The following is a 22,788-nucleotide window of genomic DNA, read 5'->3' as shown; positions in this document are numbered from 1 at the left end:
CAGATGCTCAATGGCAATTATGGAAATCCATTTCTAACATCACATTTACTCTTGGAAGCCAGGCAAGAAAACACATAAAAAATTCTCCAGGTTGCTGAACCATGAGAGCAGGAAGTCATGGGAAGCCAGAGGAGGAACACAAGTGCTCTCAGAGCTACTGTCATTGCTGCCAGTACCACACATTTTTGTAGCATTCGTTCATTCATTCAATAAAGTCAGTGCCTACTAAGGGCCTATCGAGCCATTCTAGACACTCACAATACAAAAAAAAAAGGAAAAATACAGAAGAGAGTACAGAACACTGTTCCTACCCTGGAGAAGCCCACCTATGAACCTATGAACAATACTTATACTGCAATATGATGAGAGCTATAAAATGATATATCAAAACCAAGACTAACAAGATCTTTCATTTGGTCACAATTATTTTATGAAGCAGGCAAGACAATTATTGTTAGACTAAAATTTACATTTTATAGATGAGGAAACTGAGTCTTCAAAAAGTTAAGAAATTTTCCCAAAGTTATATAAAACACATACCGAAAAGAAAAAATCTTTTTCAAGAGAAAAATATTTTGACAATTTTAACTCAGGGTTCTTCCCTCTCAATCTCAATTCTGGGTCTTAAGGCTCAGAGACTCAAATCCAATATGACTAGAAGAAGGTCTGGGAATATTGTTTTTAAAGCTCACCTGGTGATTCTGATAAGAATCCAGGTCTGGTAACCACCAGAACTGTGTGCAAGCACACAGCATTCAAGTTAGACCTTCCTGGCTCTGAATATCAACTGGCACACTTATTAATCATGTGACTCTGGGAAAGTGCCGTGACTTCTCTAAGGCCCAATTTTCTTCTGTAAAATGAGGATACTTAGCTCACAGGATATAGTAGATACCAAAGCAAATACATACATAATATCCACGAGATAAAACAAGAAGTTGATAAATGGTAGATAAAGGTAAAAAGGAGGGAGGGAGAGAAGGGAAGGGAAAAAGAGGCGAGAAGAGAAAGATAAGCCAGCAGTTGCACACAAGACTAGATATAATCCAAGGGATCATTTACTTGTTACCTAACAGTCAACTTACTGAAGAGAAGTCAACAATTTGTTAACTTATTCTGAAGTAATTAGCTCAAAGCATCTTTCTCTTCTCAAGTAGAATTTTGGAAACTATTGAGTATCTCTTTTAACAGACAGGCCATATACAGCTTTTACTTTTTTATTTTATTATTTTTTTAATACCAGCTTGATCAAAATGTAATTCACATACCATTAACCCATAGAAAGCGTAATTTTTAATAACAGAATTATGTTCTGAGATGTGCAAAGACAAACCAACAGTTACATAACAATGAATTTCATTTAATATGGCTGAATTAACAATATAAGTCCTGTGAGCTTATGTATAACCTTAAAACACCACTTCACCTGGTTATTACTAAAATGTCAATTGTAAGATGGCATACTAAGTGGCCAAAAGAATGTAATCACCTTCCACAGGGGCTGTGTGTACAAACTTAACTTTGACGAAGTAACTGACACTAACTATCAAGGTAAGAGTTAAAAGCCGAAGCTTATTTTGAAAGCATTAAGACTTTTAAATACTCTAGATGAGCTACATATTTTAAAATTTGTAATGATTTCCATAATTCTAAGTCTGTGGTTCTAAACTGGGGGTGATTTTGTCCTCCAGGGGACATCTGACAACATCTGGAGACATTTTTGGTCTTCACAACTGGGGCTGGGGTGCTACTGTCACCTGGATAAAGATCAGAGATGCAGCTAAACACCCTATAATGCACAGGAAAGACCCCCCCCCCCAACAAAGAATTATCTGGCTCCAAATGGCAATAGTGACAAGGTTGAGAAACTCTGTTTTAAACCATCAAAAACACAATACAACAAAAAATTCCATCAGAACAGAAACTTGTTAGTAAGTTATCATACTTCTACTACACATTGGTTGTCACAGCCTTTACCCAAAACAAGTCAGCAAGGAGGCAATATGGGTGTAGCATTATTAGTAGTAGTTGAGAGAACTAGCTTTGTTGTCAAAGAGACCCAAAGTGGAATCCCAACCAATTCTAACATGTTCAAGCTTAAGCTGTTAACTATAAAAATAATACTGGTATTACCTCTCTCTTGGAGTTGTTGTGAGAAATATTAAATGAGAAAATGTTTCTAAAAGGCTTAGCATAGAGACTGGGACCCAATAAGACCATAATCAATGCTAAGTATTAGAGAAGGAATGTAAGTTTTTTCTAATATTGGACCCAATATATAACATAAACTGGATTTCTTACAAAATTATCAATTTACCTTCACTGGCCTCATCTTCTGGACATAAAATATTCCTGTTACAAAACCTGTCTATTGTAGAACTACGTCCATTATCTCTCTGTGGTTTAAAAAGTGTTTTATCTTCATCTGACAGATCACTTCCACTGGAACTCCATGTTATATCTGTAAGCCCACTGGTACTCTTAGATGTAATAGTTTCTGTTGAAGAAAAAAATATATATATATAAACGATCAACAGATATGGTTACTTATCAGACTGAGATTTTACACGTTACTTTGCCAAAGTCACAAATACACAAAATTCTGATGATAGTGGAAGCAATATCTTATGTCGAATCTTCCTGCCTAAAGTTCTATGTGGAACTTGGCTAAGATTCTTTGAAATAAAGCCAAATTACAAGAAGAAAAAGAAGTAGAACTGATTGAGATAAATTATAAAAGACAAAGAAAATGACTAGAATATAAATGAAAACTCAAAAAAAAACCCTGAAATAATTATAGGAGCTATAACTTCACAGAATATTTGATAAAACCAAAAGAAAAAAACCACAGAACAAACCACAAAACCAATACCAAAGAAAAAGTGAATATTTCATTAGAGATACATGACATGACATAATGGTGGCACAAAAACAGTGAATGCTCCACTTTGGATCAGGAAAGGAGGATTCACTGACAAAATGATGTCTGGAAAAACAGCACTTACTTAACAAAGGCACAAAAACATGAAATAATAATAAACATTTACTGAACACTTACTCTGTGCCATGAACATCTAGAATTACTAAAGCTATCCATCCTTCAAAATATAAAATCAAAAATAAACTATTCAGAATAATCTAAGAATTCATATTAATTTAAATAGCTAATAAAACTAAGCTATATATTTAACTGCAAAAGACATTATCAATCTCTTCATTATTATGCATCTGGAAAAGTAAATCAAAAAGGAAGAGGTGGAATGCTACAAACTGAATGTTCGTGTCCCCCTAAAATTCACATATTGAAACCTAATCCCCAAAGTGATGGTATCAAGAGGTGGGGCCCTTGGGAGGTAATTAGGTCATGACGGTGGAGCCCTCATGAATGAAATTAAAGCTCCATAAAAGAAGCCCCAGGGAGATCCGTGGCCCCTTCCACCATGTGAGGATGCAGCAAAAAGGCACTGTAGGAACCAGGAAGCGAGTCCTCACCAGACACCAAATATACTGGACTCCTAGACTCCAGAACTGTGAGAAACAAATTTCTTCTGTTTATAAGCCACCCTGATGTGGTAGTTTTGTTTCAGCAGACTGAACAGACTAAGACAGGAAGTAAAGTAAAATGAATTCGTGGAATCCATAAACCTATGAATTATAAGCACTTAACTATTCAATTTATATAGGAAAACTACTACCAGGAATTTATTAGTCAGTAACTCATTTTATTTACTGAAAAGGGGTACCCCTGAAATCAAGGCCCATTCCAATAAAATTCTAGGAAGGACATCAGCCAGACTGTGAGAATAGTTACCATGCGTTTACAAACATTTCTGGGTGCCCACTGTGTGCCAAGCATTGTGCTAGTACCTAGTGTTAGGCTTCAAATTGTGTCCTCCCAAAATACACTCATATGTTAAAGTTCTAACCCCCAGTATCACAGAATGTGACCTTATTTGGAGATAGGGTCTTTATAAAGGTAATCAAGTTAAAGTGAGGTCATAAGGGTGGGTCCTAATCCAATATGACGAGTGTCCTTATGAAAAGGAGAAATCTGGACACAGAAACAGACATGCAGAGAGAGAAGACAATGTGAAGAGACACATGGAGAAGGCAGCCATCTACAAGCCAAGGAAAGAAGCCTGGAGCAGATCCTAGAAGGAACCAACCCTGCCAATACCTTCATTTTGGACTTTTAGCCTCCAGAACTGTGAAATAATAAGTTTTTGTTGTTCAAACCACCCAATTTGTGGTACTTTATTATAGCAGCCCTAGCAAACTAATACATGTAGGATATAAAGATGAGGAACAGAGGAGGGTCTGCCCTTAAAAAATCCATGGTCCAATGGGGAGAAAAGCAGGTCAACAAATAATAAAAAAAATTTAGTAATACCTCTCAAGGAGCAGAAGATTTCTGAACTCAATAACAAAGATTCTGAGAAAATATTTTGCAGAGTGCTTCAGGAAAAAAATTTTTTTAAATAAAATTAAAAAATATTTCCTTTTGGGGCCAACCCAGTCACATAGTGGGTAAGTTCACACGCTCTGCTTCAGCAGCCCAGGGTTCATGGATTTGGATCCCAGGTGCAGACCTACACACTGCTCATCAGTGCTGTGGTGGTGTCCCACATACAAAATAGAAGACGACTGGCATAGATATTAGCTCAGGGACAATCTTCCTCAAGCAAAAAGAGGAAGATTGGCAACAGATGTTAGCTCAGGCCCAATCTTCCTCACCAGAAAAAAAAAAAAAGAAAGAAAATCTTTTTATTTCCTAGTTTCACTTTCTTTGGTAAATACATTTTTCAAAAAGTTTTTCCTTTTTAAGAAAATCACTACCTACAAACTTCTGATTTCTTTTAATTTCAAGTTTTTATCTTCTTCCATCTCCCTTGAAACTTCTGGTAAGATCCTTTGTCAACATGCACATGCTCACTTCTCTCACCCCTTCCCATCTCCTTTATTTCCGCCCTCTTTCAGGGATGAGGAAATACAGACATGGAGAGATGCCTCTGCCTTTCTGCACACTTTGTGTCTCAGCTCTCCCACCTCCACTTCTGCTTCCCAGCTGTCATAAAAACATTACTTCTACACTCTAAAATTTTTGTTAATAGCCTATCTTAAACTAATAGTTTAGAAGCTATTTAAAAATGAACCAGGTCTAGAAATGCCTTGAGTTCCTTTTTCTATCAATTTCTAAGATTTTGTTAAATTATTAACAATACTTTCTTGTCTTAACAAGCTGCTTATCCTGTGAATAAAGTAATTACATAATGATACAAAGCTCTTTCAGCCTTTCTGAATATATCGATCATTCTACAGAGTAGAAAGTACAGCAGAGTAAGTTGAACATATATTGGCATGCAGAAATCATCCCCAAAGATCCTTTTGTAATTAAATACAAGGTAGCAGCTTATTTAATATTTCTTTCTCTCTCCAAGTTGAATTTGACTATACTTAAAATCTCCAGAAAAAGACATAAGCCATATCGGTAAAAAAAAAAAATACTATTTTCTCTATACAAGATATTACGACAGTTTAAAAATCAGAATTAAATTGATCTTTGAAAATCACAGCATTTGGTACTAATAATAAGAAAAAGTTAAATCTGCTATTCTATCAGAAAATTATGGTATTACAAGAAGATGTGTGCCAGTCTATTTTATAATACAGTGTTTTAGGAATTTAAAAATCTGGGAAATTTTATTTTTTATTTGCATAAAACGAACCCCCTTAAACGTTAGTGAAATAATAATATAGCTTAAAGCATTTAGTCTTTTATTCACAGAAAGTTTTCCGACTACAGAACTTTGAACTTGCTTTGTTTTGCCATCAGACAAAACAGCAATTGCTGTCATAATTAAGTACCTACTAAGTGTAAGCCTTTGAACTAAGCATTTTTATTACCTTTTTTTTTTAAGCTGAGGCTCAGCTTGTTGAGCTTGCTTTTTCCCAAGATCATAAAATCACGACACAGTCAGGACACCACGGGGCCAGATGAGATCCCTGAAGTCTCAAACCCCCCACTCTTTCTGCCCACACACAGGGTAACTGAGTGTGGCAGCAGAGCCAACAGCCTCCCTGATATCCACCCCTTCTTCTTTCTTACTAACAAACCCCAATTTTATTCGAGCAGCAACATACATGTTTAAAAATTCCTAATTTCACTGAAGTCTCTTTAATGGAGGTGACCATATGTAACAGGTTCTTGCCAAAGGTAGAGGTCCCGGGGAGGGACTCTCTTCCCACAGGAAAAGTTCACTTGGAGAAAAACCTCAGAGCCTACACTGGAGAATTCACCTTCTACCTCATGACCACAAGAACAAACCCCACGCTAAGGCTGCAGAATTCAGGATGAGTCTGGCCCCCTGGACTTCTTGTTGCAGAAGATAAATTAAACTCATTTCTTCCAACATATAATAGAGTTTCCAACTATTTGTAAATTGAAAGCCTTCCCTAACTAATTCACCAAGCAAGAATTTCATTACCTGAAATAGTATAGTCCTTATATCATAGGTCATAACTTTATTTCCCAAATGAGATTTTTTTTAAAACCCTGGAGCCATGAGCCTGAGCTAAACTATTGGGCTCTGCTGCTAACAGTGAATGCAGGAAGGACACACAAAAAAATTTTAATAATTACCTATAGGAGGCAGGAAAAATGGGGTAGATGGTACAAAGATGAGAGATAGATTTCTCAAAAAATACCTTTTTACATTGTTTTGATGTTTTTTAACCCAGAATATATAGTCTGTTCAAACTATGTAAATAACTTTTTAAAAGAAAGCAGATAAATCAAAGAAGGATATATTAGCCTTATATCTTTTCTGTCAAGAAATCAACAAAATATTACCTTTCTTGGGCCTAGGGGATAATTCAAGGTGCTTTTCTGTAAGAGTCTTCTTTTCAGCTGTTAATGACTGCAGGCAGATAATAGTAATAATGTAGTAATTTATGTGAAAAAGGCTAAAAATCAACAATATTTTGTAAAATATTCAAAACCTTAAACTACACCCTCCTTAACATATTCCTTTCTGTTTTCCTTTATATATATTTACCAGTAAGTATTCTTAAAGTGCATACTCCTCATATACTTATAAACGTATTTTTATATTTTTCCAGGATCTAAACAAAGAGCTGTCAAACCTTTAGAATTTATAATAGTATTTCTCTGTATTGTATTTCAAAGTTACCATATATACAAAAATTAACCAGAATATCTCATTGCCAAAAGAATCTGAATATATAAGCATTTCATAAATATATATAGAATCCGAATATATAAGAATTTATACTTATAGTTCTGAATATATAAGAATCTGAATATATAAGCATTTCATAAACTCTTCTTGTGAAGAGTAGGATGTTCAACAGTTTCATCTTCTTAGAACACTCTCAATATGCATCCTTCATTTACGAACAAAAAGGTACAAAGGTCCTGCATGGCATAAAGAGGTGAATACTAACTTGCCACAATTATTAAAGGAATTCAAGAATGAGAAAAAAAAAGTAATACACCAATGACAGTGTCCTGAAAGAAATTAAGGAAAGGAATTCCAAAGAAATATAATTACAGTGCCCTGAACACTCAGGAATCTAGAATTTAACCTTCAGCATTCAGGGAAAAGGATTTTACAACCACTTTACCGGAGTCCCAGAAGTGTCCTGAAATCCTTCTCCACACCTGAGCCATGCTTCAGAGAGGGAGGCATCCGCCCCCACTGTCCTGAGACCCGCTCTTCTGAACTGCAGTGGACTCTCTCCTGGAAAGGATGAGTATTCTATATTCCAATTTCTTTTTCTCTGCAGGGATGATTTTTAAAGAAAAAAAAAGTCAACTTCATTAAATAGACATTAAGTTGACAACAATGTGGAAACCCAGGAATGGCAGTGGTGAAGGCATAGTTTTTGAATGTCTCTGAATCCCCACATAAAGAAAGAGCAATGAGATAGCAAAACCAAAAGCTCATAGACAACAGTTAACAACTGGTCAACAAACTCCAAAATACAAATGGGTGAGGGCAAATAATCAACCCGCCAAAGTCCTGCATGGTATCATACCTGAGAGGAAAGAAGCTGAGAGAAGCAAGGGAGCAAAGGAGGACCCGAGCACCCGCACATCTGGTGTGCAGTAGGAAGTGGAATAGGTGGTCTGAGCACGGTACCTGAAACAGAGTGAGGACAGGGGCTCCACCTAAGAAAATCCAAAGGGGTGGGGGCAGTCTAGGACACTCCAAATCTGTCAGCCAGGACTACCTTCCTGGACAGGGCCCCACCCTGAGGAGAAACTCCTGGGAGTGGAATCTGCTAGCAGCACAGGGATGACAGAGACAAAGAAAAGGTCCAGATGGAGTGCTGGAGGGCATTAGAGTCGAAAATATATAAATAACAAAGAAATAAGTGGCCATATTTTTGCAAACTACAAGGAAACAACAGAAGTTATAAAAACTATCTTGAATCCTGCCTTCTTCTAAAAATTCGGAAAAACTATAACATAAAAATAAGCAATAGAAAAGGATCAAAGCCAAATCCCATAAAAAGTTATTAGAAAAAACAAAAAGGAGCAGAATAACATCCCAAAACACAAAGAAAGCATATCAAAGACATGCCCATAAAACAGAAAAAACTGTAACCTACTGTTTCAAAACAACATAAGACATTGAGATTATAAAAATTCAGAAATGAAGAGACAAAATTAGGAAGTAGAATAAAATAAAAAAATCACCCCAGAAAAAAGGAAGGAACCCAAGAACAAGCAGATATTACAGATAATATCTTAAGAGAAACAGAAGGTAATAAGGAGGAAATTTTAAAGTTCACCCAACTCCAATGAAGAAAGAGTAAAAGGATTCAAGAGAAAGAGAGTGATTGAGTCTCTCTAAGGATCCAACATACAAATAGGAATGCCTGAAGAATAAAACCAAAGCTATGGGACAGAACAAATACTAAAAACTACAATTCCAGAAAAACTTTCCTGAAATTTGAAAACAAAAAAAGAAAGCTACATATTGAAGCATACTACATACCTGAAAATATCAATTCAGAAGCAATCAAAACCAAGTTATATCTTAGTAAATAGACTTTTTAAAAAAATCCTTGAGCATCTAGAAAAAAGAACAAATGACTTACAAGTGAAGAGAAATTACATTATCATCAGATGTTGACAGCAACGCTTTATGCCAGAAGAAGAGTAACAAAGGTAAGATACTCAAGGGAAGAAAATATGAGCCAAGGAGTTTATATCCAGCAACAGTGATAATACTGACTTATTTTCTCCAAGCTTTTTTGTTTTATCTTTTTACAAATGTCTACAACAGAATACATTCATTTCATAAGTTCTTAAATTTGCATCATATTTTAAGGAAAATTTTTGATTTGCATGGGGAATCAAATTAAGGTCAACTACTATGAGTTGGTCACCTAATCAGAAACAAAACCCTTCATCAATATCACTGTAGTTTAAAAAAAATAAATTAAGATTAAAATATACCATTAAAATTTCCTTAACTAGGAAGAAGGGAACAAATTCACAAAAACAAATTCAGCCATAACACAGATGATATTTTAACATGTAACAGATCTAAACACATTCCTTCTTATGTAGAACTTCCTACGGTAGAGGCGGGACCACGAGAGGAAGAGACATCTATCCTCAAAAGGGTGTTTACCCTCCACTAGTGTGCAATTTCCCCTGACAGCTCTGAGGAAGCTCACTTACTTATCTAAAACAGTAAAGAAAGTGAAAAATCTTTGGTCTATTTAGAGCCAATATATTTTTTTTTAACTTCAGAATACCTCTTTGATGCATTAAATCAGCCCAGGTCAGCTCTTTAAAGAAATGGGAAATTCCAGGGATGCGATACGGAAGTACAAGATGAGCCTGAAATATCTTGAACCAGAGAGTAAGAAAGTGCTCCAGGAATATTGAGAACACGTCAAAAGGACACATGAGCCTGCATGAAGGGGCTCTCACTGGCCAAATGTGGGACATTCCCACATCAAATAAATAATGACAGTAAAGGATTATAATCAAATGAATAAAATAAGAATATGAGTCTACATTGATATAAACAAATAAATTATGGATTTACAAAATCATAAATGAATGCTAAAACTAGTGGGTGAAAGTTTGATAATGAAGAAGATATTTACATGGTCAAGAAGCACCTCCCCCAAAATTATTAATTTATTAATTCCAAAGGGAAAAATAGTAACTTTACAGTGGAAAAATCTGTCAGACACCATCTTAATCAAGTGATCAACGTTCATGTAAACCAACATCAGGTGCCTCTTGATATGAGGCACTGATAAGAACCCAAAACAACTTCTCCGCATTCCTACCAAAAACGTATAACCTAAATCTAAACAGGAGAAAATATCAGACAAATCCAAAATAACTGGCCTGGACACCTCAACAATGACAGGGTCAAGAAATACAAAGAAAGTCTGAGGAACTGTACCAGATTAACAGAAGACTACAGAGGCATGAAAAGGACATAAAACGTATGATCCTGGACTGGATCTTAGACCAGAGAAAACAGGTCATTATTAGGTAATCGATAAAATTTGAATATGAACTGTTGAGTAGATAATAGTATTGTATCAATTTTTAATTTCCTATTTTTGTAATTATATTATGCTTATGTAAAAGAATGTCCTGATTCTAGGAAATAAATATTTAGGGGTAAAGGTGTACTATGTCTCCCAATTACTCTAAAATAGTACCAAAAAAAATTAGATACACATATGCAGAAAGAGAGAGAGAGACGAAGAGAAAGAGGACGAAAGAGAAAGAGGAAAAGAAAGAAAGACAGAGAGAGAAAAAGAGAGGCAAATAATAATAAACTGGTGACTCGGAATAAAGAATTGTATTAGTTTCGTAGGGTTGCTGTAACAAATTACCACGAACTCAGCGGCTTCAAACAACAAAATTATTCTCACAATTCTAAAGGCTAGAAGTCCAAAATGAAGGTGTTGGCTCCTCTGGAGGCTCTAGGGAAGAAGCTTTCCTTGCCTCTTCCTCTCAGCAATCCTTGGCACTTCTTGGCTTGTAGTTGCACCACTCCAGTCTCTGCCTCCATCATCACCTGGCATTCTCTCCTATGTGTATCTCTCTGTGTCCTCTCCTCTTCTTATAAGGACACCATTCATTGTATTTAAGGCTCGCTCTAAGGTAGTATGACTAATTACACCTGCAAAGACCATATCTCCAAATAAGGTCACATTCTGAAGCTCCAGGGGGACACGAATTTTGGGGGAGACACTATTCAACCCATTATAGTTCCACTATAAGGAATTTCACTATATTATTCTTGCAACTTTTCTGTAAGTTGGAAATTTTGTCAAAATTAAAAGTTACCCACCCCCCCCAAAAAAACCCCACAAAATAACTAAATAATCCCAGCCAGAAGAAAACGAGAGAAATACAGTCAATTCTCAATATTCCTCATTATTCACAGTAGTTAATGTTCTATAAAGTCACCACAATGAATTAGCAAATACTGAACCACTGCTCCTAGGAGAAATACAGGGTTGGTTCCTGTCAATATATAACCTTATTTTATGTGTGTTTCTCTTTAGACACCTTATTTAATACGTATTGTTGATTCCTTAACATTGAACTCATGGCCAACAGGACTGTAACTCATGCCTGAACAAAGCACACGTATATTCTTATCTAAGGTATTTTTTCCGTAAAGCACATTACAGCTGTCCTGTGCTTAGGGACACTAGACAGCACTTCAGCACTATGCTCAGGGGCCATTTTAAACAGTGAAATCACCAACATAAAGCGCAAAAATGTGAAAAACATGGCAATAAACAGACCAAGAAAAGGACACTTGTTTCCAGTGTGAGAGCTGGAACAAGGAGGCAGAATGAGGCCTTGCTCAACCTCAGGGGAACACGTGTGTCAGGTGACTCAAATTTTTCCCTGCTCTACACATGCTTGCAAATAACTGTAAAAGTACCACAAGTACTGATTTGGGGATTACAAATAAATTTGAGCAAGTAGGCGAATTCATAAATACAGAATCTGTGAATAATGAGGATCAATTATACTTTAAATGGAGCAAACTTTAGAAGGAAGAAACTGAAGTGGTTAAATACAAAAAAGTTAAACTCTGATTCATTGCTTTACTATCCACATCAGCCCCTCACAGACCGTTTTTCCTTCTTATTGCTGCTCTGCTCAACTTTTTCTTTCTTTAGGTACACCATGATTATGTATTTTATTTATTCATTTTAAAACTTTACACTTATAAAACTAAATGCATGCTACTATACCTCTTTGGGCTACCCCTCTTGGAAAGAAGTGAAAATTTCTAAATATTAATTGTTTTGGGTATCATTTAATAAATTTGGGGGAAAAAATCAGATGTCTAACAGAATGCAAAAGGGAAGTTTTCTTGGATATCTGAATAAATCCCAATGGCTCAAGACAAATACCTGAAGAATGTCAACACTTTTCCACCCAGGAATTTACCTATATTAAGGAGAAACACTGACTCAGTGGCCGTCAAGTCTGAGGAACAGATGTAAAGTTTTAACCAAGTCAGCTAGTTAGCAGGCACTGGGATGTTCACAGCCAATTCTATCAAGCCTTTGCCCATTTGTTTTTTCAGGGAACTTTCCTTCTCTCAGGCAACAGAACATTTCTCAGATCTGTCACTCATTGCTTTGGTTACATTTGGCTTGTCTTTTGCTTCTCTGGAGTTCATCCATACTCAGATTCTTTAGGGACTAGAACCCTCTAATTTAATATAAATGACAGAATTCTAATGTTCTCATCTGCAGTCAGTAAACATGTACTGAGTGCCCACTGCATGCAGACACTCTGCCAGACCCCAGGGAGACAAGATGAGCAAGAAAGATCCTGCCCTCCAGCAGCTCAGGCAGTGGTGACAGAGACCTTCCCACAAATCTGATAACATGAGAGCCTGAGCCCAAGTTCAGATACCTACTAGCCGGCCTTCAACCTCACTTTTCGGACTTCCCCCCACCCTCCCAGCCAATTTGGTCTCCTTCACACTCGCCACTGCCAACAGAGCCTGTACATTTCCACCACACCTGCAACCGTGACACTCCTTGCCAGAAATCACCTCTCCACTCCCTTTGGTCTCTCTGACTCTGCCACAGATCTATGCTCATCTCTTCTGTGAAATATCCCTCAATGCCTCCACTTAACATCCCTCCTTCTGTGAAGCCATCCTATTTCCTGCCCACTCTACTCCTTCCACTAGAACAAGCACAGGGGAGTCGTGTGGCTAATTCATCTTACCCGCTTAGTGCACAGCACTACACACACACGGTACTCCTTATGTGACTGTTGAATGACTATATAAATTACTTGAATATTATCACACTTGTCACAAGATTTAAAATTGGTTCACAGACCCTGATGATATCTAAAGTAAACCAGACAGTAAGTATAAGCTTAATGGGAAATTCAGCATACCTCATTTCCATTTTATCCATTTATTGTAATAACATATTTATTACCACAGCTCTCTTTACACCGTTAGCAATCACGTATATTTCTCTCTGTACGGTGATTACTCAGCCATAGAGCAGGTGCTCACAGTGGCAGCTTCACTTGACTACCTAGCCTTCTCACCCATCCACCTTTCTGTTTCTAGTGACAAAACATACCCTCACCACACCACAGTGTAAGGCACCCAACCTGGCCAAGGTCAGTTACAGGACATCAGCCTGTCCACAGTGACTGGTCCAGGGATCCATGAGACCCACAGCGAGTTAGTCAGAGGCTCTCCAAAACTTTTCTAACTGGGGCTACTGGAGAAGATGCTCTTCTTTCGAACTTAATCAAGGATGTGACCCCAAAGCAGCCAGCAGCCTTATCCCATACCATATGGAGAAACCTGAGAAAGTGAGAAGAGGCACGAGTCATGCTGCAGGTTACTGGCCAGGTCTCTGAGCACCCCAGGTGCCCAGGTGCTTTGAGCTGCAGGCCTACCCATCAATCCTCTGTGCCTTTACCTAGTTTAAGTTAGGCTTCAATCGCCAGCTACTGAAAGAGTTGAACTACAGCACTTAGTCAGTGTTGGTCCAGAACTGAAATGATTCACTGAGCACCCTGAAGGTATGCAGTTAAAGAGAGTTTCCATCTTCAGTGACCTTAGGTTCTAAGGATATGCATTAGAGTGGAGAAACAAGTAGGCCAAAATTGGACTGATGGGTTCAAAAATAGACTAATGAGGGACTGTTTCCTGAAGAAAGCTGGCTTTGGCCCACGCAACGGGAGAAATGTACTTTGGCAATGACTACTGATAGGTCCTGGGTTTTCCAAGATAGTTCTAGTTCCAGTTCCAAGTATCCTGATTTATTATCCTCCTAGAGCATGGAAACATCTAGGAAATTTTACCAACACATAAATCCCTTCAGATCACATCTTCAGGCTTTGCTGTCAGACTGACCTGGAGCTGAATCACAGCTGTGCTACTGGTTGGCCACATTAACACTGCCAAGCTATTTATCTTCTCAAGATCCAGTTTCTACATCTGTAAAATGGGAATAATAAATATACTTACCTCAAGACTACTGTCAAGACTAAACTGGTACTAATAACAATACTATGTAATAATAGTACCACAGACCACATTTACAGAAGGTAGAAGAGTTGTTTAATATTCAAAAGAGTTAAAATGAGAATGCGATTCAGACTTTTTTTTAAAAAGATGCTTACGTTTTCACATGCTGTGATTCATAAAAATATTGTTTAATGATCTACTTTAATATCTCAAACCTCAAAAGAAAAGAAAAAGAAGCTTACTAATGAGAACTCTATGGCCTCTCAGAGACTTTAAGAAGCAGAAGGGATGGGCCGGCCCGGTGGCTTAGCGGTTAAGTGTGCACACTCCGCTGCTGGCGGCCCGGGTTCGGATCCCGGGCGCGCACCGATGCACTGCTTCTCCGGCCGTGCTGAGGCCACGTCCCACATACAGCAACTAGAAGGACGTGCAGCTATGACATACAACTATCTCCTGGGGCTTTGGGGGAAAAATAAATAAATAAAATCTCTAAAAACAAAAAAAGAAGCAGAAGGGAATTAAATGAAAGACTCAGTGGAAAAGGCCAGTGTATTTCAGAGTCAAAGTCACTATTCCACGAGCTACAGCCCCGTGCCTGGTGCACTCTCCTTCTTATCTTTCTCCCAGGCTGGTCAGGCAATTCCAGGTCCCCAATGCCAATTAAGAAAGCCCCATCCTCCTGATGTGGGGATAGGAGATCTGAATAAATAAGAAAATAAAAGGTATTAGAATAAATGTGAAGAGAAAAAATGTATAAGTAAAATGAATTTTCACAAAGCATAATAAAATATTTGAAAACTGCCTGTAAGGTCCATGACAACTTCCGCCATACCTTGTTTTCTGCCAGACTGCCTCTTCAGCTCTCTTCCCTCTGACCTGATAGACTCCGCAGGATTTGGCTCAAGGATTACCTTCTTCACAAACCCTTCTGTACTATTACAGCTTTCAGTGATCCTCCCTGAACAGTTCCTTTGGAAATTAGTCACATACTACCCTCCCATAGCACTTTCATTATTACAAATTTTTTTTTTTTCTGGTAAAAAAAATTTTGTTTTTTTTTTTTTTTTGCTGAGGAAGATTTGCCCTGAGCTAACATCTGTTGCCAATCATCTTCCTCTTTTTGTATGTGAGCCACCACCACAGCACGGCCACTGACAGATGAATGGTGTAGGCTGGCGCCTGGGAACTGAACCCGGGCCGCTGAAGCAGAGCACACCGAACTTAACCACTGGGCCACCAGGGCTGGCCCCAGAATGTTATTTTAAGTGTTTATGTCTTCTATCCCCCCAAAACCAGGACTTCATTTATAACCTATGTTCTACATATTACAAGTTCCAAAAGCAGTAGCTTCCAGAACTTGCTGGTTTATCCATTATCTGCCAAATAAATAATTCCAATATATGCTAAATAAGTTTAGAGGCTACCTAAATCATTGCTCCATTTAAGGAAGTCCATGTCTATACTATCTCAATTAGTTTTCCATTCATGGAAAAGTTTCAGGAAAGAGCCCCTAACCATTCCAACGTTTTAAAATGTTCAGTCAAAAAGGCTTTGATTCATCTAGCAGTTTACATTCATTTTTTCTTCTGTCATCAGAGAAAATAAAGGGATTGGCTGGTTACCATATTTTGTATAACCTTCATGTAATTTTCAAATTGAAGATTACATATGGCCTAAGTAGGAAGTGCCTAAAATACGCAATTATGCTTAAGACTTATAGTAAAATAATTACCTAGTTTTGGTATCTTTAAACACTTAAACTGTTCAAACAACCCAAACTAATTTACTATAGCTATTCTAAAAACTTTGATGCTAGAATCCTAACGTCTGGCAACCTGGCCCTCTTGTTTTCATTCTTCTTAACAATCCAAAACTTCTTAATGTAACAAGGTTGGAAATATGGTGATGTGTTTTATATTCAACATTTAAAAAGAAAAGCAGAATTATTTTCCACTAGCCCTGTACACCAGATCAGAATACCAATAGTCTGAAACTTTTTTTTTTTCTGAAACGGAAATTTCCTATGCTACAAACCAACTGCCCATGCCAGGATGCCTATAACCACCCCCACCAATTTGATATCACTCTTAAATCAAGGATTTAAAAGACAAAAATAATGACAACTGCTAATATATCACAGTCTGGGTCCAGTTTTATTTTATTAATCACCCCCTACTCAAAAGCAAACAATGAATTCACCTTGGTTTTTTTCCCTTTCCTGATTCCTCACTGTTAAGAAGTTGAGGCACAGCAACCAATAAACTCAGTCTGTCACAGACTCAGTCTCATACAAAGGTAAGATATTATCGAGATCCCTTCAAAGGCTACAGATTCAAGTCTTTGTCCCTCATTCCCACAAAGACTTCTAACTGAGTCTCTACCATATGCTTCAATACTATCTTTCAGAAGAGGGAAGGATGAATAAAATACAAAAGACTTTAACTTAAAAGCAATCAGTTAAAAAGGAGCTAAGCCAGGCTTTCAATTAAGTCTCTCATCTAATTGCAAACCACCTCAGACATAATTCTGTAATCATACGCTACTAATACACAACCAGCTCCAATGAAAATAAGCATGATTTAGCTATTGGACACTGAGTATTTACACTACAGACTGAATGTCTGTGTCCCCCCATAATTCATATGTTGAAACCTAATCCCCAATGCAACGGTATTGGAGGTGAGGACTTTGGGAGGTGACTAGGTCATGAGGATGGAGCCCTCATGTACAGGATTAGTGCCCTTATAAAAGCGGGCCCAGAGAGATCCCCTACCCCTTCTACTATGTGTGAACACACATAAGACAGCTGTCTACCAACCAGAAAGCAGGCCCTCACCAGACACCAAATGTGCCAGTACCTTTTATCTTGGACTCTCCAGCCTCTAGAACTGTGACAAATAAATTTCTGTTGTTTATACACCACTCAGCCTACAGTAGTTTGTTACAGCAGCCCAAACAGACTAAGAAACTTAGTAAGTGCCAGACATTATAGCAAATGCGTCATATGGATCCTAGATGATATATTAGGTTGAAATGAGTGATATCAATCCCATTTTACAGATAAAGAAACTAAATGTTGAAGAGATTATCCAAGATCAGATATCTATAAATGGCAGAGCAAAGATCCAAATCCAGGGTAGTCTAAGCCCAAGGACCATATTCTTAATAGCGTCATTTCTTTCTGCAAATGAGAAAAAAAAACATCCGTCTCACTGTACTTTCACCTATTGGAAAACTGTCATAATATAGTGATTTTGCTAGGAAAGGCACTTTATTGCCATCTACTGGAAGAGTATCATAATAAATACAGTAGTCTCTCCTTATCCACAGTTTCACTTTCCACAGTTTTAGTTACCATGGTCATCCGTGGTCCAAAAATATTAAATTAAAAATTCTAGAAAAAAACAATTCATAAGTTTTAAATTGCATATCATTCTGAGTAGCATGATGAAATCTCATCATTCTGCTCTGTCCCACCCAGGACGTGAATCATGCCTTTGTCCAGAGTATCCATGCTGTGTACGGTACTTGCCCATTACTCACTTAGCCAAATTGGTTATCAAACAGACTGTCACGGTATTGCAGTGCTTGGGTTCAAGTACCCCTTATTTTACTTAATAATGGCCCCAAGTGCAAGAGTAGTGATGCTGGAAATTCGGATATGCCAAAGAGAAGCCATGAAGTGCTTCCTTTAAGTGAAAAGGTGAAAGAAAGTTCTCGACTTACTATGGAACGAAAAAAAATTGTATGCTGAGGTTGCTAAGATCTATGGTAACTTTTATTATAGTATATCATTATAATTGCTCTATTTTATTATTAGTTATTGTTGTTAATCTCTTACTGTGCCTAACTTATAAACTAAACTTAATCATAGGTATGTATGTACAGGAAAAAAACATAGTACATATATCCATACTTTCCAGCATCCATCGGAGGTCTTGGAACGTATCCCCCAAAGATAAGAGGCAGCTACTGTATAGAAGTTTTCCACGCCACCACTATGAATGGGACCCCTGAGGGCATTGCAATTCTCAACCTGCCAACTAAATGCAGCCACTCTGGTAGTTAAAAGCAAATAGAATTTCAATACATTTTTACTACTGTTAAAAACTAAATTCAACAAACTGGGGCTTGTAATAGCTCAAGCACAGAAGACAGAGATACATCATGAACTTGTCCTCAAGAAATCAGTATGATTTTATCGGATATGTTACAAAACACAATACAGAGGCATAAGAACAATAACAGAAGTTAGCATAAAGACACACAGGCAGTATAAACGATGGAGAGATTAATTCTAAAAATCACTTTTTAATTTCTTTCCCTCACTCAAGCCTTCTAGTAACTCTGTGAGTTCAAAAGGGCAGGAATCACATACTTCAAAACAGGGACACTGAACATGCATTAGGGAGACACATTTGTGAACTGTAAAGATCTGTGTTTGTCATATGTAAAATATGAGCTTTTAAAGTATGAAAAGAAAAACCACAGGTAAAGATTTACTATGAAAAGAATGAGAAGGTAAATGTAAAGAAATTAACCTTACCCAAAAAGAGGTCCTTGGCTTCTGATAGGTAATCTCTAAACTCTGGAATATCACAGCTGATAGGAGTGTCCTTCTTTGCCTGGGGGCCCCAGTTACACTGGATGGTCTAACAATGTGATTTAGGGTAGGGACTAGCCATACCCCTCATGTTAGCATGGGGACCCTGGACACCAGAAAGACAGTGTGATGTAGAGTGGGAGCTTTGGGTCACACATGGAGGAACTGGTCTAGACTGGAGACTGAGATCAGCCACATGGACAAGCAATCACACCCACATAATGGAGCTTGTCTTAGTCTGTTAGGGCTGCTATAACAAAATATCACAAACTAGGTGGCTTAAAAACAACAAAACACTATTTCTCACACTTCTGGAGGCTGGGAAGTCCAAGATCAAGAAATCAGCAGATTCAATGTCAGGTGATGGTGATATCTGGTGAAGGCCCACTTCCACATTGATGGTGTCTTCTCACTACAGCTTCACATTACAGAAGGGATGAGGGATATCTGAAGAACCTCTTTTATAAAGGCACTAATCCCATTCATGAGAGCTCCACCCTCAAGACCTGATCACTTCCCAAAGGCCCCACCTCCAAACATTACCACATTGGGAATTAGGTTTCAACAAATGATTGCGGGGGCAGGGGGAGACACAAATACTCAGTCATAGCAAAGCCCCAATAAAAACTCTGTATACCAAGTCTCAGGTGAGCTTCCTTGCTTGACAATAACCCATTAGTTCTGTCACACACTGATATAAAAGTAACACGTCCTGACTCCATGAGAAAACAACAGAGGTTCCACGTCTAGAACCTTTCTTGGATTCTGCCCTATGTGCTTCTTTCCTTGGCTGATTTTAATCTCTATCCTTTCCCTATAATAAACTGTAACCATGAGTATAATAGCTTCCAGTGAGTTCTGTGGGTCTTTTTAGTGAATTATTGAACCCAAGGGTGGTTTGGGGGACTCCCTGAGCCTGCAGTTGGTGTCAGATCTTACATGGATTAATCCCTCTAACTTGGCAATTTGCTAAAACTCTAACTCCTCACAGGAGAGACAGCAAGCTAGATTAGAGTAGGTGTGCATCACAGATCAAAAGAGAAACCCACAAATGAGGTTAATAAAGAATGGGAATAAGAAGAATGATTAACTAGGTAAAATAAAGTTTAGATAAGTTTAAGAACAATCTTCTCTTCTAAATATTAGGAAGTATCCTAGAGTATACATCTAAAACTGACGAGCTATGTTTGAAAAAACAGCCACAGGGTAAACAAGGGAATGTAAGAATTGTAACAAAACTGTAAAAGAAATCAGAGTTCAACTGGGAAAAGAAACCCACAGTCCCCAGGTACCAAATAAAGGGAAGAAAACAAAAATATATTGGAACTTCTAATATGCACACGTGAGCACATACAAACATACACACACGCATGCAAACACACATACAACATGTACTCTGAAGCAGGTCTGGGCACTTGGACCACATAGTGGAGTGTAACACTATACATATCATCAAAGAAACAAAAAACAATTAAAACACTCCGATGACTTGAGGCCACTCTCTTCAAGAAGTTCCCTGAATCCTTGAGTGATAATGGCAAAAGTGATCAGCCATAAAGCTAACTGAGTCCCTGGTATCCTATCACAAAAGGAAACCGTATTATAATCCCACATTTTTACTATCCTACTTTACGAGGGTGAAATTAACAAAAGGGCCCAGCATAAACAAGGAGACCTGGAGGTTTGAGACCAAGGTATTATTTCCTCTATACTGGAGTAAATTACTTTACACCTGAGTAAATGGCTGGCTCTTATATTGAACATCTTTTAAAAATCTCTTCCACTATATATTTTATAATTCTAAGAACAAGTGCCTAGAACACAAGCATTCAACAAAGATGTTCAACGAATGAAATATCTGAACCTCTATTTCCTTATATGTGAGACGCAGGCATTTGACAACATGATCTCAAAGGTTCCATCAAGCTCTAAAATTCCATGACTCAAATGACTCTGATCTCAGAGTCAAAGGGCCCTGACTCATCCAACTTTGCTAACACCAACATAAGCAAATATTTCCTTCATCAGCTAGATCTGAATTTTATAAATTGTGCTTTTATAAGTAAAAAGATGAACTCAGGAAATCTAGTCAAAAACTTACAACCACCAGAGAGAAGCTAGATGAAGAAAGCAGTTGCTACTTTGCAGTCAGAAAAACTCATGGCATTTTAAATGGCCCACCTACCATCCCTCACACCCTAGGTCAGTAGTGGTCATGAAGACAGCAGCCCACACTCCTGGTACAGATTACTACTGCCAAGGGAACAATATGGACTTTATTGTCAAAGAATTGTGGCTATGTGTTTGGGCCTGTCCTGTAGCTCCCTGAAGAAGTGAAGCAAGAGCATGCCTTTATTCCACACAACTTGGAGCATTTCCCAGGGCTGAGGCAGCTTCCTGTGCAATGTTTGCCAAATGCATTTAAAGAAACAAGTATTGGCCACAGTAGCCTAAATTAAGAGATAATAGTCAAGACAAGAGACACAAAGAGTAAATGTCTAAAAAGGTAGAGGTTGTGAAAGGAGATACATGGGTGAAAAAAGCTATTAAAGACTCCCTTGGGAATCAAGGAAGCCACAGGCATGCCCAGCATGCTTAGAAAAGGCTTGAGAACACCCTAAGCTTTTACTTCTGGCTGACTATCAGGCTCCGTGCAAGCAAGAAGTGAAGGTTAAGGCAGAGTTGTAAACAGCCTGGTTAAGTCTTGAAGGGGTGCCCCAACACAAAGCCAATCTGCAAACTGGGAGAGTATTCTTTTTCTCAGTTTCTTTTCATTTAAGGAAACTTTGTCAAAACACTAGCTGACTACTAAGTTAAAGAACCACAGACTTGGACCGGTCCCGTGGCTTGGCGGTTAAGTGCGCGCGCTCCGCTACTGGCGGCCCAGGTTCGGATCCTGGGCGCGCACCAACGCACCGCTTCTCTGGCCATCTGAGGCCGCGTCCCACAAACAACAACTAGAGGGATGTGCAACTATGACATACAACTATCTACTGGGGCTTTGGGGAGAAAAAAAAAAACGGAGGAGGATTGGCAATAGATGTTAGCTCAGAGCCGGTCTTCCTCAGCAAAAAGAGGAGGATTAGCATGGATGTTGGCTCAGGGCTGATCTTCCTCAATAAATAAATAAATAACCATAGACTTCAGTGGCAATACAATACAAAAAATGCAGACTTCAAAATATAGTTTAGAAAAGTCATTAAACAAACAAACAACAACACACAAACAGCAATAAAGCCTATGGAAGGGAACACTCTCATTTCCAGAATAGCCACATTATAACCATGACCAGTTGTAAACAAAATTTTAAGAGATATGCAAAGAAACGAGAAAGTATAATACACAGTAGGAAGTCAAGACACTGACTGAAAGAGACAAAGACATTAAATCATCTGTCTGAAATATAGTGAAAGAGCTATAGGAAACCATGGGCAACAGAACTAAAGGAAACTAGGAAGAGGGAATATGAATGTAAAAAATAAACAATAATAATAAAGAGGTAGAAATTATAAAAATGAACCAAATTGAAATTCTGAAGCTGAAAAGTATAATAAATAGAACAAAAAGTTCATTAGAGGGGTTCAACAGCAGATTTGAAGAAAGAAGAAAGAATCAGCGAACTTGAAGATAGGTCAACTG

At 37.9% G+C, this 22,788-nt stretch overlaps 1 protein-coding gene across 6 annotated transcripts in view; it reads right to left on the bottom strand.

The window, feature by feature from the left end:
* Window positions 1–22,788, bottom strand: part of SPIDR (scaffold protein involved in DNA repair) — a 480,323-nt gene that overhangs the window by 410,783 nt on the left and 46,752 nt on the right. For all 6 annotated transcript variants that reach the window (XM_087447711.1, XM_087447713.1, XM_087447710.1 and 3 more), the window contains exons 2-4: window positions 7,645–7,800; window positions 6,851–6,917; window positions 2,318–2,497 (exon numbers count right to left, since the gene is read on the bottom strand). In XM_087447711.1, coding sequence (XP_087303837.1) covers window positions 2,318–2,497; window positions 6,851–6,917; window positions 7,645–7,800 — 403 coding nt within the window. The remainder of the gene's footprint in view (window positions 1–2,317; window positions 2,498–6,850; window positions 6,918–7,644; window positions 7,801–22,788) is intronic.

This window comes from Ceratotherium simum, chromosome 23, assembly GCF_057802395.1.
Source record: "Ceratotherium simum simum isolate JZ-2026a chromosome 23, ASM5780239v1, whole genome shotgun sequence".
Classification (NCBI taxonomy): Eukaryota; Metazoa; Chordata; class Mammalia; order Perissodactyla; family Rhinocerotidae; genus Ceratotherium; species Ceratotherium simum.
The sequence above is the reverse complement of the archived record's forward strand: the minus strand, read 5'-3'. Positions and strand labels throughout refer to the sequence as shown.